The following is a 16,163-nucleotide window of genomic DNA, read 5'->3' on the forward strand; positions in this document are numbered from 1 at the left end:
ATGTCAGGGACTGCTGAGTGCAGTGTGGACCCTGCCTATTCCCAGGTTCAAAGGGGCCAAGCAAATGCTGTCTATTCCTGAAGCAGAGCACAGACCAGCTGCCGCCCAGCACCACATCTAGGTGCTGCTGTGTCTCAGACCAGGAGCCCTTCCCGTGGCCTGGGCCACAAGACAGTGTGGCATGGTGTGGCCTGACCCACTGGCTGGTTGTGGCCCGTCGCCCCAGTGAGTGCTGGCGGGCCCCAGAACCATGCAGGCCGGACTTAGAAGTCAACCAGAAGGAGGTGCTTCTGCTGGGAGCAGGGCAGAGGGAACACCAGCCTGGTCCGAGTCTGGCTGGGACCCCGCTCCAAGGGCACAACGACCTGGAGCCGAATCTGCTTTGATTCCCACCGAAAGGAGCCAGAGCTTCTTAGAGCAACAACCAAGTGCAGGTGCGGCAGGGAACGCCCAAAAGGAGTCGGGCGCATCTTCCCCGAGCACAGTGGGATTCGCAAGCCAACACGAAGAGGCTCCCACCGGCCGGGATGGGACAACTGGAAGATCCCTAAGGATATAGCTGACGTGGTTTCAAATACATCACATGTACTTAAATCCATGAATTCCTAATGAGACTCTGCTTGTGCCCCCCACAAAAAAAGAAAAAATCATTGGTCACTAAAGAAATCAACAATTTTTTAAGACAAACATCTAACGAATGGAAAGAGCCTGGCATTTGTCTTGTCTCTTCTACTGAACTTCGCTGCAGGGCAACCAAACCAAACCACCGAGGAGCTTCTCCACCCACGCCCGCGAGCGTCCCGAGCCCAAGGCAGGAGCGACTCACTTGCTCTTCCTCAAGGCGTGCTCCACGCTGTGCCCACGGAACTTCTTGTAGTAGTCGATGAAGGAGAAGGGCAGGGTGATGTTCAGCGGGTTTGTCCGGTCTGGGGCGGCTGCCCTTTTGCGAGACTCAAATGCAATCATCAGGTCCACCCAGGCCGCAGGACGCTTGATTTTGAATTGTTCGATGAAATCCTCTCCAAATATTTTACACAGAAGTTTTTCAAATTCATAATCTACTCCTAAGGATCCGTAGGGTCCACCTGAGTCAATAACAAGATGGAGTCCATCGTGTTAATACCGGTGAGAAACTGAACCCCAACTCAGAGCCAGCCCACCCTGCTCTTCCCTGAAACACAAAGTCGCACAAACGTGGGCGCCCCCGAGCACGGAGAAACTTTCCTATAGAAATCACTTATCAATAATCTGTTTAAAAGCAATTACATTTTAAATAAAATGAATACATTTAAGTAACTAGGAGTAGCATGGTTTACGACATCCAAGACCAGGAGCTGGAAAAGCAGGTGTTGCTTAGTCCCCGTGGTGTACTAACAGCTCATCGTCCCCTCCCCCACCTCACCCCGACCAAGGGAAAGAGCCTGTCCGTTGGTTTGGCAATCTTGGCCCAAGACTACATGTCCTGGGACCTTCCTGGAAAGCCTATCCACAGCACGAAGTCATAAGTGACATCAGGTTTTGGTCACCTTCTTCCTCAACTTTCAAAAGCAAACCTTCCTGGCCAGGATATAAAACAGGCTTATTTTATGCCAAAAACCCAAGTTATGGTGGTTTGTGTTTCAAAAATATTGAACTTCATTTTGCTTTCTAATTAGAAATAAGCCTCGGCCCTGGCCGGCTGGCTCAGCGGTAGAGCGTCGGCCTGGCGTGCGGGGGACCCGGGTTCGATTCCCGGCCAGGGCACACAGGAGAAGCACCCATTTGCTTCTCCACCCCCCCCCTTCCTCTCTGTCTCTCTCTTCCCCTCCGCAGCTGAGGCTCCATTGGAGCAAAGATGGCCCGGGCGCTGGGGATGGCTCCTTGGCCTCTGCCCCAGGCGCTAGAGTGGCTCTGGTCATGGCAGAGCAATGCCCCGGAGGGGCAGAGCATCGCCCCCTGGTGGGTAGAGCGTCGCCCCTGGTGGGCGTGCCGGGTGGATCCCGGTCGGGCGCATGCGGGAGTCTGTCTGACTGTCTCTCCCCGTTTCCAGCTTCAGAAAAATACAAAAAAAAAAAAGAAATAAGCCTCAGCCCTTGTTGGGTAGCTCAGTGAGCTAGTGCGTCATCACGGTATGCCAAGGTTGCAGGTTCGATCCCCAGTCAGGGTACATACAAGAATAAATCAATGAGTGCATAAATAAGCAGAACAACATCTCTCTCTCAAATCAATAAATAAAATGTCAATAAAAAGAGAAAAACATACATAAGCCTCAGGACCTTCCCCTGCCTATGATTCCACTCGCTGGTGGCATGAAGACGAAATGCAGAGAGAAATCTGAGGTGAGTGAACTGGCTCAGGGAGGAAAACATCAGCCATGCAGGGGCTCACCTGTTGCTTTATACAATTCTTTAAGGTGTCCCTCCGGTAACCGTATCTGATGGACTGTCAGGTCTACGGTGCCACCACCACTGTCCACAACCACATACTTGTCACCTGGTAAAAAAACAAAACAAAACACAACCATTCTGTACATAGACCACTTGTCAGCCCATCCAGAAACAAGCTGGTGAGTGATGGTGGGTATACCCAGCACTTCTCATTAGTACACGGGGCTCGCTAATTAGCCGCACAGAGAGTTATCATGACTAAAGAGAAGGAGATAATATCTGCTAGGAGGGACAGTTAGCATGGATGATAAAGAACCCAGATGTGTGAATCTTTAAGATAATAGCATTCAGGTCACACAGGTCACACACTGTTGCACACCTGGTTTGGCCAAGTTGGATAACTTCCTGCCGAGTCCATAGAGCCTTAAAAACACCTGCTGTTTAACAGGAAACTTATCCTGGAACTGGTGAGTTCCAACCCCTACCTGTCTTCTGAAGAGTCTGGGTTTTAAAATATGCAAAATCACAGCTCCGAAAAAAGGTCTTCCTGCGTGGGTAGTCTTTAAAACCAACTGATTTTGAACATTTTTCCAAAAGTGCGAAAGGAACAGGTAAGAACACATTTTTGCCAGCAGTGCATGCGCACACACACACCACACACACACACACACACAAATCCAGCAAGGGCAAAGGACATTCAAGGACGCTACCTTCCTCCAGCTCGGACCAGATCTCTCCTATGACATTCTCCACCAAAAAGGTCCGACTCTGCCGATTACGCCGTATGTGTTCCTTAGCTAGTGGCCAACAGAAAGAGAATGATGACGAGTAAGAAAGCATGAACAAGCGGGCAAAAATCTACAGTCAGTGGGCACAACAGCACGAGAAGGTTCAGGGACAGAACACTGAGTGAAACAATGACATATATATAACATCGAGAATTACAAAGCTAGTTCTTCCAGAGCAAGGAGCTGTTGCCACCGGCCGCCATCTGTTCACCTGCAGCACGTTAGCCTGGACCCTGCTGAAAAGCTCACCTGGATGAGAGCCCCTTCCACCAATGACATTAGGGGGAGGTGGATTAATAAAATCGAGGAACTCTGATACACGGGAAGTGGGTATGTTTTCCTAATCTGGATCCTGGATAAATTGGACCGGAGCTGTTTTTGACGTTGTTGAAGCTAATACGGTCTTCAGCCACAAGGTGGCACATCAGAAACTAGCCAAGGCCAGCAGCCTACATACATCATTTTCTTGAGCGCTGAGGGACAACCTGGCCATGGCTTAGGGTACTTAGGGACTGTGACACCATGCCCGGATGATTTCATCTCGCACTGGCCTCCCAACAGCCCTGGGAGGCGGACAGGTCACAAATCAAGGTCCCGTGTTAAGATGACAACCAGGTCAGGAGGTTAAGGGACTTGCAGTTCCCACACCCTGTTTTGCATCCTGAAAGCATCCCTCCATCCAGGGGTCCCCGTGCCTCTGAGATTTAACAATTTACAGTGACGTCTGAAAACGCAGAAGACAAACATGAAGAGACGGGGAAGGTACTGTGGAAGCATCCCCGGTAGGCAGCAGGGCATAGCCAAGAAGGGAATTTGGGCAGCTCAACCTCCACCAGCCTCAGTTTTTCTCATCCATAAAATGGGGATCATAATACTTGGCCTATGTTCCTCACAGGCAGAGCAGGGACTGGCTTCCTGATGTGTCCTAAGCAGCCAGTGTGACACCTGGCTCCCATCAGGTGATAAGGAAGGTAAAGCACCAGGTCTGAGGCCTGGTGCCCAACAAGTGACCATGCCCTTGCTCAGTCTAGAGCAGCCTCCTATTGTACACATCTGGGCTCTGCTGCCCCAACCCACACTCTGCCTGCTCCCACTTCTGCAGCCCCTAAGCGGGTGCTGCAGACATTGAGTCTGAACTACAAACCTGTCTGTTGCTGTTTATCCAATAAAGGACCCTTGACCCTCTAGCCTTTCAGCGAGGAGCAGTATTTGCAAAACAGCACCTCCTCTGGGGATTAAGATGGGAAACACTGGGCCAGCTCTAAGCTCCAGTTCTAAGCTCCCCGGGCCCTGGGTTACATGGCTGTCCCTGATTAAAGAGCTCCTGCCGGCCTGGAGGGATCCCCAGCCTCGGGCTTCTCTCCTGTTCCCCACACCGGCTCCAGGTGAATTTCCCTTGCAGATCTTGCAGTGGGCATACGGCTTCCTAAAACAATCTAGATGACTAGTAGAATGGCATCCATAAAAAAATGGCCGAGCAAGGCTAACAAAACAGGTTCTGAGCTCTGGAAAAATCGTCTCATTTTTCAGGCAAATTAAGCCCATTCTGTGAAAAATGTATCCTTTCCTGATCTCATTAAATCCTCCTGGAGTAACAGAAATGCTGCCAGCAGACCCTGTGGTGTGTGTGTGTTGGGGGGGGCAGCGGGCTCGAGTCATTCTCCTCGGTGGGGTCCAGTCGGCATCCACCACGAAGGAGCCTCAGGGCAGGGGACAGCCCAGGGGAGGGTCCCAGGGCCCCAACGCCACCCCGGGGACCCTTCATGAAGTGTTCCAGGACTCCCCAGACAGTATACTGTCTGTCCTTCTGGGAGAGAAGCTCCAACTGCAGCCCAAGGCCAAGACCAGCCCTGCCCCCTGGCCCGCAGAGGGGCGTTGGCCGACAATTTGGGAATTCCGAAGATCCCTAAGGACCCTCTGAGCTCATAAGACAACAGCAAAGCCCACAAGGCACAGGACACAGGCACGGAGCAGCAGGGCAGACTGGACGTGTGAAGATCGGAGAGGAAACCAAAAACAGCTCTCGGAGAAGGCCGGCACTCTAAAGGGTTTTCCCCGCACACGTGCGGTCTAGCCAGGAAGTGGTGAGGAGAGCGACTCTAGAACTAGCTGATGCTGATGAATTTCTTTCTAAGAGGAACCAAAAACCAACAAGTAAGATGAAAAGCCCAGCCACTCCTTTCTTTCTTTCTTTCTTTCTTTCTTTCTTTCTTTCTTTCTTTCTTTCTTTCTTTCTTTCTTTCTTTTTTCCAGTTAAAACAATGCAGGTGGAAACTTAAATGCCTTCATTACCCTGGGTCTTTAAAACAGGGCAGTGCTTTTGCTAACAGGCAGGCTAGCCTGGGCCTGGGCGGGGCCCGGCTCAGCTCGGGGAGGGCAAGTCCAGGCCTCAGGTTTAAAGGGGAGCCTGTTCCCACGCACTCGGGGTGAATCAGATCTGAGGTGCTAATGAGCAGCCCTGAGGCAGCAGCTTGGTGGACACTGTGCCACCGTCTTAGGGCTGGGGTTCCCAGATTCCCTGATCTTGGGTGACAATGCAGAACGGTGGCCCCTGGAGGAGATGGCCCAGAACCTTCCAGGCAAGAATGTGTACCTGCTAAGGGTGAGCCTGGGTCCCAGGGGGATCCAGGAAAACTTGAGAACAAGGCTGCAGGGAGATAGCCTGCGACAGTCCCGGCTCATGTCAGCCCCGTCCTCCTGGCTCTGGGTGGACTGTCCTTGCGGCCCTCACCTGGGGGCAGAGCTCAGAGCTGTGCATCACCCCCTCCGCACTCGGAGTAGCTCCCAAACTCACTCCCAGGGCTGGCTTTGATCCTGACCTCAGGTGTCTGCAGACCCTGTGGCCCTCAACAGACCCACAGAGCCCTGGACGCCAGGGAAAACAGTCTGGGGACCAAGGTTGTGACCAACTTGCATACAGGTAAATATGAGAGAGAAAAGCGCCCTAAGATCCCCCGTAAGTCCTGAGTCTCCTTACGCAGGTGACCTTTCCCACAGCTGCACGAGGATCAGCCAGGTCAGGAAAAGTCAGCCCTTCTCATCTGTACTTTACACTCTCGCCAGGGTGATGACTAAGACAAGTAATGAGCTCATCACACACGAAGCGCCACCGATGAGTGAGTCAGCAATAAACCAACAGTCTTAATGGAAGAATTAATAACAGGCAAATGAGATTAGAATCAGTTAACGGACAGGAAAGATTAAGAGCTTAGTAAAATGCAAGGCCAAGGACTACTCTCAGGCCCCTCTTCAAGCTTTTGGAGGGGAGTGCCCTGCCCCCTCCTAGGGCATATGGGCAGGTGATGAACCAGGAAACCCACTGCCAAGTTTCTGGGGGTCTCTTGGAGGGGCCAGGTAAGGGGGTTTAGCCGACAGGTGCTTAACACCAACTTCTCTGGGAGCACCTGATTCTTCACTACAGCACCAAACGCACTTTTGTAAGAGGCCCAGAGCCATGCAGGGGCGGCAGGAGAGAGCGCAGGGAGGGGGAGAGAGAGAGCAGAGGTACCCTGTGCAAACCCAGCTCCTACTGTGTCTCTGGAGCTGTACCCATTGACCGCGGCCTTGCCGCTCAGCTCGATCATCTGGTGCAGCCGCAGCTTCCGGCAGTAGATGGAGGCCGCCTCGGGCTCCAAGGCGATGATGAGCTGCTCCGAGTTCTCGGGGGATGCCAGGCCTGCCTGCAGGACAGAAGCAGAGGCTGGGACACCCATCCCTGGGCTCCCTGGGCGGGCTGCTCCCGAGGACAACCACACCTGGGGCTGACATCCCCAAGGAAGGGACATTTATGCTCTGCTGGCTTGAGAAATTCCCACCATAGGCCTCTGCAGAGCTTAAGATCCGGGGTGATCGGGTGCTGGGCCCTAAGCCAGATAGATACTCAAACACCACAGAGGGACCAGAGAAAACATCCAGTCATCCTTGGGAAACGCCAGAGCCTCTGGGCACAGGCGTCTTGCATCTGGGGCTTGCTTAGCCCAGAACCAAGAAGCATGAAGGAGAATGCCCCCCCCCCCCAATTTTGGAAACTGTGCGAAGAGAGAAGGCAGGTAGTCTGTTTTCGGTTATAAAAGGCCAAACCATCGGACAAGTCTGAGCAAGCCATGATCTTCAGCGGCCTAGCATCTGATTTTGCTGCATGGGAATGTGACCAGGCGTCTCCAGGGTTCCAGGCCCCCCTGGAATCGTCGCAGTCTCCACGTTCCTGGGGTGTGGGTAGAAAGCCAGCTGGCAGCTCTCCTGCTCTGAGCCCTTGTCCCCTTAATAGCAGAAAGGCGACATCTGGCTTGTCCTAGCCATGTCCCTCCAGACCTTCGAGGGCCAGTCCAGGGGGCCCTGGGATCCCCTTCTGAAGGTGCTCAGAAAATGCGCCCTGCGTGGCCCTACCAGGTCCCCCGTCCACCTCTCATAGCCTTAAACTTGAAGAGCACTCCGTCACTACGTCGCGCATGCTCGTTGAGGCCCACAGGGTTCCCCCGGCTGCCAGCACGATGGAAACAGAGGCAAGCTTTGTTCCTGTCCCCGCAGTGTTTGTTGTCTTTGGTCCCGTTTCCCAGGGAACCTCAGGATGCTGTCCTGGTGCCGCACCCATATGGTCAAAGGCCCCCAGATCCACACCAGCTCGTGAGGTCCGGTGGCCTCATCCCATTGGCCAGGGGTGGCAGGTCTGCCCAATGTCACACATGCACAGTGACCTCTCACCAGGAAGAGCCGCCTAGTCACAGGTGGGAGGAGCTTAGGAGGGCGGGGGTGGGGGTGGGGTGGAGAGCCCAGGTTATACTGTAAGAAATGCAAAGGACCTTCAGGACCTTCCTCCAGCTCCTTCGCTTTCTGCAGAAAGAAACCGAGGCGAGGTGACCAACTGTCCTGGGTTTCAAGTCATGGGCCTTCCAGTCTCTTACGCACGCCTGTAAGAGGAGAGCAGGCCCAGGCCCAGGCCTCACGCCCTGCAAGCCAGCTTGTGGCAAGGTCCGAGGGACTCCAGTTACTGGGTGAGGCCCAGGCCTTCGGGAGGACTGAAGGGCTGAGAGGTGCGGTCTCTCCCCGTTACTCTGGGACGGCACCTGATGGGGCCCCGCCTACACCCGAGTGTACCGCACCCAACATGAGCTGAGGAATCACGTCTTCCGGAGATGGCATCGGTGGGCAGGGCACCAAACGTCTCCACTTTGCCAGGACTGAAGGCCACACAGCAGGTGGCAACGCCTCTCTGGGAGACTGACTTCACAAAACCAGACGGAACCACACACACGTCCTGCCTCATCCACAGGAGACCTTTCCCCTTGTTGCCTCGTGGCCTCGGCTGTGGCCAGTTGCATGGGCAGCACCTATGCCCATCAGCTTGTCCTTGGGTCAGAGAGGCGGGGTCTGCCCATCACTGACATGGTTCAACAGGCCACAGACACAGAAGTGTGACCAGATTTCCCACTACCCCCTATTGAAGTACTAAAGTCCCCTGCCTCTAGCCTCTTTCTCACAGGTCATATTAGACTCCCTCGGTACAAAGAGAGCTGAGGTTATAGTACCCAGTGAAAGAGGACAGGGGTTAAACACATTCCCAAGATCCCAGAAGAAACCCAAAATGAAACCAAGAGGCGACCTTCCAAAGGATGGCCCTAGTGGGATCACTGGACCATCTTCGTGGGTTTGCCAAGTCAAGGAGCTCCCGGAAGAGGAGCGACCAGGCCTGGCTTCCTCAATACCAGGTGAGGAAGGAAAGGCCAGCGACAGAGGAATGGCTGGGACTGACTGTGTCAGACTCTCCTCCCAGTTCAGAATGGAGAGCACACTTGGGGGACAGGCGGGGCCAGCAGAGAGCTAGAGTGGCACCCAGGTACTCAGAAAGAAGGAGGGAAGGAAAAGACCCTGTCCACTCAAAGGGCACATCACTGTCATCATGTCCCACAGGGATGTCAGCCTGCCAGGTGGTGCCCATGTGGCCAGGAGGAACCCCAACAGGTGGCACCCATTATGGCCTGGGCCTGCAATAGGGAACGGACGGGAGGGGAGAACGGAGAGAACTTAAACGTCATTTCTCCCTGCAATTCCGAGCAGGAACTTGGATTTAGACGTGAAATATTTACACGGGAAATTCAAATCAAGACCAGGGAAGCGAAGAGCCTGGGGTGATATGACACAACTCAACGTGTCCGAGTGTACCTGGTGTGTGGCTGAGACAGTCCCTCATGAGGGTGCTCCCACAGCCTGAAGACGGAAAAGACCCAAACAGCATGGCTGCACCCTTCAGGGGGCCTTCCATCTGTCCCCGCCACCCCCAGCAGGGCTGGCTGCGGCTCCCCAGAAAAGCTCTGATCCATTTCCACAGGGGCTTCCCAAGGTCCCCAGGAGAGAATGAGATGGGAAATGGAGGCGAAAAGGACCCCAAGCCAGAGGGTAGGGAAAGGCTACATCAGGGAGGCGGTCCTGGGAGACCCAAGACAAAGTAACCACACCCGCTTGTTTGCACCGGCCCTGTCATGCTGCCCAGTGAGTCAGGGGCCATGCCCAACCAACGGCTCCCACGGTGGCCACAGTGAAAAGCTGAGGGACAGGCAACAGGAAGCAGCTGGCTGTGGGCAGAGCCCACCCCCCAGGAGGGGTCCCGGGCTGCCTGTGGACTCTAAGAAAAGGGAGACACAGAATCCACCAGACTCACAAACAACTGTCTTTAGCTCTGGGCCGGAGGGTCTCGCGCCCGCAAGTGTGAGCTTTGCTTCTTTTTTTTTTTTTTTTTTTTTTTTTTTTTTGTATTTTTCTGAAGCTAGAAATGGGGAGAGACAGTCAGACAGACTCCCGCATGCGCCCAACCGGGATCCACCTGGCATGCCCACCAGGGGCAACGCTCTGCCCACCAGGGGGCGATGCTCTGCCCCTCCGGGGCGTAGCTCTGTTGCGACCAGAGCCACTCCAGCACCTGGGGCAGAGGCCAAGGAGCCATCCCCAGTGCCCGGGCCATCTTTGCTCCAATGGAGCCTCGGCTGCAGGAGGGGAAGAGAGAGACAGAGAGGAAGGAGAGGGGGAGGGGTGGAGAAGCAAATGGGCGCTTCTCCTGTGTGCCCTGGCCAGGAATCGAACCCAGGACTTCTGCACGCCAGGCCGACGCTCTACCACTGAGCCAACAGGCCACGGCCTGTGAGCTTTGCTTCTGCAAACTTGAGAACACTTGCAGTCTTCTCAGCAGAAACCCTCTGGCCCGACAGCTGTCAGGAGACCTGGGGCTCTATCTGCCTGGCAGCAGGCCAGGGTCACCCAAAGCAGAAGAATGCCCTCTCTGGCTTTTGCTAACCCTGCCGCTGGAGCTGGGATCTCGTGGCCACTGTGCTGCTGTGAGCTCTCCCTCCGCTGGGGCCCGTGTGAACATGTCTGGCCTCCCCTGCATGACGGCACGACTTCTGAGGGCAGCAGACAAGTCTTCCTGCCCCATAGCACACAGTAGGGACCCAGAGGGTAGCTGTTAAATGAATGACTTGAGCATCCCTCCAGCCAGAATAAAGTTCTGTCATTTCCCGGTGCTCGTCTCTGCAAATCTGAACGAGAGTGAGCATTCTGCTGACGTGACCTGGGGACTCTGCAAACAGCAGTCTGAACCCAGAGCGCGTGACCCCACTTGACCCCTCCCCAAATCTGGGGCAGCAGGAGCCCCATCGCCACCATAGTTTCTGAGAGCACTGCTTCGTGGTCAGGAGCCCCAGTGGGAAGAAGCAGCAGGTGGGTGAGGCCAGGGAGGCTGAGGGCGTGGGCGTCCACACTGACTCCACAGCTCCCCCGCCCTGAGGTCAACTAGAAAAACCCGCCAGGCCAGGGACAGTGTTTACAGCTGAGAAACATGACCAGATGGTGAGTGCTCTGCTGGCCTGGTGTCAAGCTGCAAAGGGCTACAGCTGCATCGGTCTGGGTGCCACGGGGTGGTGGTTCTGGCCTTTTTAATTTTTTTCCTGCTTTGATTACTTTTCATTGCAATTTGTTCAGAAAGGGAGGCAAACACCAGCTGCAACTCCATGTTAGATGAACTCATCACATCATTTATTTAACGGGTTGTTGGAACCTACGAGAGCTACACATTTTAGGCAAAACGCCTCTAAAAATAAACTGGACGGTTTCCTCCATGAAGCCCTCGAGACTCGTGCAAGTACCTCCCCTTCTCCGTCTTTTCTGAAGGCCTCCCCGGAGGGACTGGCTGTTCTTTCTGCTACCATGTCTACTCCGAAAGCTCTTCAAGGGTCTAAAGGTGCCCGGAGGCTGCGAATTATGAAGGATAGAGATTTAACCTACTTTTCCACCGTGCACTTGACACAAACGCAGATCCTGGAGTTTCGAAGATGAAACTGTGTGCTCTGCGGCCCTCGCTGGCAGTGGATCCCAGACCCCCGAGCCAAGCCCCGGCACCGTCCGCTCCAGGCCTGCTTCTCCCGCGGGAGGCCCTGCCCAGGGCCTCGGCAGCCAGGCCTCTTCCCCTCCGCCAAGCCGGTGGATGGAGAAGCTCAGGCGCCCCAGACTGTGCCTTGGACTCAGGGAACCGCCCACAGGCCTGGAAGGCGGGGCTCCATTTTTACATGCGAGCAGGTGGGACGTGACCAGCTTCCCAGCTGACCTGACCGTCCTACCTCCTCCTTCTGGTTCGTCCACCTGAAGCCAGGCTGATGGGCAGCACTTTGGGTGGAAGGGCTAGTGGGCACTCTTGGATCTCAGGAGCCAGCTGGGACAAGAACTGTTTTTTTCACTCAGGTTCTATATTAGGTTTCTCCAGAGAAACCAAACCAGCAGGAGGTGTGTGTGTGTGTGTGTGTGTGTCACACAGAAAGAGATTTATGATAAGGAATTGGCTCACACAATAATGGAGACTGACGAGTTCGGATACCTGCAGTCAGTATGCTGGAGGACCAGCAGAGCCAATGATGGTATTGTTTCCAGGTTCCTTGCCAGGAGGCTCAAGACCCAGAAATAGCAGATGTTTCAGTTCAAGTCCAAAGGCAAAAAAAAAAAAACAAAAAAAAAAACAAAAAACAAAAAAAGATCCACAATGTCCCAGTTTGAAGGCCAGCAAGTAGGAAAAATTTCATCTTATTCTAGGGAGGTTTGGCCTTTTGTTCTACTCCGGCCTTCAACTAACTGGATGAGGCCCACCCACCTGAGGGAGGGCAATCTGCTTTCTTCACAGGCAATTGATTTAAATGTTAATCTCATCCCAAAACACCCTTAACAGCAACACTCAGAATGACTTTTGATCAAATATCTGGGTACCCCTTGGCTCAGTCAACTTTACACGTATAATTACCATCATAGGAACACATCTTTCTTATTCTAGTTAATAAATAGGAGGGGTTGAAAAGGGAGAATGAGAGAGATGCCAATTCTGGCCATAGAATAGCAAGCTTCATTTCCATTTTGTCATGGGAACCCTTCCAGAAAACAGGCTGACGAGACTGCAGAGAAGTCAGTAAAGCCAACTAAGGTGCCCCTAAGGTGCCCCTGCCCCCTCCCGGGAGTAGGAAAGGCTTCAATGAACCAGTTGGCGGCAAGCACCGTGGGAGGAGGGCCAGTCTCAGTCACACAGGGTGTGAACCCAGTGCCCACCCCAGTGCTGGCACAGAGGACACCCTCAGCGTAAGTTTGTTCAATGAATAAACAAATGAGTGAACAAGCAGTGATTGAGTGGTCCCAGCCACCATGAAGTCCATTCGGTGACCATAAACTGAACACAAGTATCCAATCAGAATGGCAGAGGGTCAGAAATGAAGCTGCACAACCACGGCACCAGACAAAAGGTGCCCAGTATTGAGGACACAGGCCTGTTGACAGAAAGCAAATGCCCCGTGCCCATTAACGCTCATCACAGCTGCCCTACTCAGAACCTGCTGACCCTTCTGCTGTCTGAAGTGCCATTTCTATTCGGCCAGACCCAGAGGATGCCGAGCTCCCCGACTGGTTTCCCTTCCTTCCTACGCAGCGGCCCCACTGGTCAGGGCCACCCCCCAAGCCCTACCCCCCCCCCGTTTCAGAGCGGCTGTCCTTGGAAGAGCCAGCCCAGAGCTCCAACAGCAGCCCTGACAAATCTATGGGTCACTGCACCTCTTTCTTTTTCAAGCTAAAAATAAGAACTGACCCTTTTCCGGGTCACACATTTGTTGCTGGAGTCTTCCTGTGGGCTGGAAAATGAGAGTCAAAACCACGACTCTTGAGTGTCCATCCGGGGGAAAACTCAGACTCCGGGCCGTGTCTTCCCAGAGGTCGTTCCCGGGGTCCTGTCCACCTGAAGGCTAAGGCCACGGAGAAGTCCCGGGCTCCTGTGGACAGCCAAAGTGCATTTGTGTTTCTTTCTTTTGAAAGAAGTTGCCTCTTTTTGGAACTTCCACCCTCTCGTCCTTCATCCCTATGAAAACAAATCTATTTTTGGCAGATCCCGAGACTGAGCCAGATTCTCACGCTGAACAGAGGAAGGGGAGAGACAGCCTGGGGCAGGGGAGGGAAGAAAGCCGCTGGGAGGGGAGGGGAGGGGACACTGACCCTCCTTGAACTCTGCTGTCACCTAGAGTAAAGCCCCAAGTGTTCAGCACAATTCACGACACCAAGGTGCCCGTTTTACTACATTCCTGAACGCAAAGTGGACTCGGTGGGTGTTTTGAAAGGAAAGGTTCATACATGTGGCTATAAACTCAGCGTCAGAGGTGTGTCCCCTGGGAAAGGTGGCCGCTTCCTGAGGGGTATGGCGGTGGGCAAAAGGACCTCTAGTATCTTGGTGACTTTCTTCCGCCCAGCTCAGGTCGATGGTTCTGAAAACGGACTTTCGGAGCACAGTTGACCCAAGTCCCAGGGTGGGCTCTCAGTCACCTGAGGGATTAAGTCAGTTACACGGGAGCAAGCTCCGTGCTAGGATCAGAACAGCAGGGCAGGAAGAGCAGCCATCTGCCAGGAAGTCAGATGCTCGTGGAAGAGGGCCCATTGTGGGACAGTTCTCTGCAAACAGTATGAGGGGTGGAGGCGCCCGTGAGGGTCTGCAGCACCAGCGGGGCCCCCAGATGCCCACGAGGGATGGGCTGGCCCTCGGCCCTGGGATGCTCTGTCTCTGTGGCGCTGTGTTGACTGGCATACGCCTTAGCCATGGCACTGCCCTCACCCAGGTGCGTGCCCCCAGGCCGGCGTGGCAGGTAAAACAGGCAGAGGAAAATCGGATTGCCTTTATTTCCTGGCTTGCAGCCTTAGCACCAGGCTGGTCTGCCTGGTTCACACCCTAGGCCATGTCTGTATTTCTTTCTTGTTCAAATGTTCTTGTTTTCCGAGATTTTCACTTGAAATTCTCAATTCCATTCATAAATGAAAAAATGTCTCCGAAGCCCCGTTTGATATCCTATCCCTGGGGACTCTACAGTGGCCACGTGCCCTGGAAATGTGTAAAGCCAGAAAGAAAACGGGGCCCGGCCCCTCCCCTCGTCCAGCATGAGCTCCGTTCCTCCCCCGGCAGGAAGCTGAGGAAGGGGAAGGCTCCTGGTCCCTGCCTGTGGGAGACCCCTCGCTGCCTCCCAAGGAAGCCATACATGCTAGAGGACATCTGAATGGGGTTGACAGTCACCACCGTGGGCATCCTGGGCCCCCGTCCGCTCTCACCCCTGCACTCACCTGGTAGGCAGCTTGTCTCATGAACTGCTTGGCGGGCTGCTTCCAGATGGCAGGCACTGTGATGACCCATCTGACATCAGAGTTCTCAAACTCCGAACCCGCCTGGTCACTCAGCTCCTAAAGCCAAGGAAAGTGCAGCAGGTCAAGTGGACAGAGCGGGTTCTCCTGCTGCTTTGCTGAGACTCCAGGTTTCCTGGCTAAGAACTTAACTCCCACAGTTCTCTAGAACACACCAGGGTCAGAGAGCAAGGGTCTGTTTTCTGACTAGGCAGCAAGCAGGGAGCGCCCAGCTCCTTCCCTCACTGAATGTGACAGTAGGCGAGAGGCAGGCAGACCACAGGCCTGGGGCCACTCCCTAGCCATGTGACTTAGGGCAAGTGACAACTCCCAGGCCTCAGTTTCCTTAGTTGTACAATGCAGATAATAATAGCTAGCTCATAAAGGTTTGGAGGGGTTGGCAATTTTCTGAGGGCTACATTCACTGAGAGTGTACTCCGTGTCAGCCTCGTTAAGTACTTTGCATACCGCATCTCCATTAACCCATCCGAGACTCCTGACAGGAAGGGGTTCTGACTGTGCCCCTTTCCTACAGATGGCACAGCAAGGCCTCAACGTATTGTTTTTGATGATTACACAACTAGAAAGCGGCAGAGCCAAAATCTGAACTCTGGTCTATCTTGACTCTCAAGGCCAACGTCTTAACTAAATTGTGACACATGGTCTCGTATCTAGAACAGTGTCTGACCCACCAGGATGCTGGTGGAAGTTGTCAGAGCTGTCACTGTAATCTAACTCACCTCAAGCCCAACATATCAGGGGAGTTCTCCTAGCAGGACAGGAAGGATATGAATGACATGACCCAAGCAAGAACCGTGCTCCCTTTAATTTCGGGTGAAGGTTAAGCCATGTGGCTAAATGGGATGGGGTGGGTAGAAGCCTCAGAGGTTCTGCTCATTCCATGCAGACAAAGTATGTCTCTAGCACAGTTCGGACTCAGTATTTCTATCTGTAAAATGGGGAGAATAAAACGAACCCACGGCTTTAGCAGCAACACCACATGAGCACACACGAGGAACGTCTGGCCCAGAGAAGACCCCTGATGAATGCTGGCTCCTTCTGTCCCCTGCCATCCTGTTGCCACGGTCACCAGACACATCTGAAGTCAGACCTGAGCATACACGAACACACTCCTGCACGCAGTCAGCTCTGGGGACGTGGGTCAGATTAACAGGCTGGGGGTTTTCTTGTTGTTCTGATGGGTGTCACATTTTCCCTATTGTTTCAAACAGTTATCTAGGGACCGACCCACCCTTTCACTTCCTCTTTGATCAGTAAACTTTTTTTCTTGCCTTAATTTTTTTTTCATTTCTATTTGTGACAAAATACATATAACATA

General features: G+C 53.7%; 1 protein-coding gene across 3 annotated transcripts in view; it reads right to left on the minus strand.

Annotated features, from left to right (window-relative positions):
• Positions 1 to 16,163, minus strand: part of HSPA12A (heat shock protein family A (Hsp70) member 12A) — a 132,837-nt gene that overhangs the window by 6,696 nt on the left and 109,978 nt on the right. For 2 of the 3 annotated variants that reach the window (XM_066240480.1, XM_066240481.1), the window contains 5 exons: positions 14,768 to 14,884; positions 6,663 to 6,834; positions 3,077 to 3,163; positions 2,368 to 2,472; positions 827 to 1,085 (listed from right to left, as the gene is read on the minus strand). In XM_066240480.1, coding sequence (XP_066096577.1) covers positions 827 to 1,085; positions 2,368 to 2,472; positions 3,077 to 3,163; positions 6,663 to 6,834; positions 14,768 to 14,884 — 740 coding nt within the window. The remainder of the gene's footprint in view (positions 1 to 826; positions 1,086 to 2,367; positions 2,473 to 3,076; positions 3,164 to 6,662; positions 6,835 to 14,767; positions 14,885 to 16,163) is intronic. The other variant, XM_066240482.1, reaches the window with a different exon arrangement.

This window comes from Saccopteryx bilineata, chromosome 7, assembly GCF_036850765.1.
Source record: "Saccopteryx bilineata isolate mSacBil1 chromosome 7, mSacBil1_pri_phased_curated, whole genome shotgun sequence".
Classification (NCBI taxonomy): Eukaryota; Metazoa; Chordata; class Mammalia; order Chiroptera; family Emballonuridae; genus Saccopteryx; species Saccopteryx bilineata.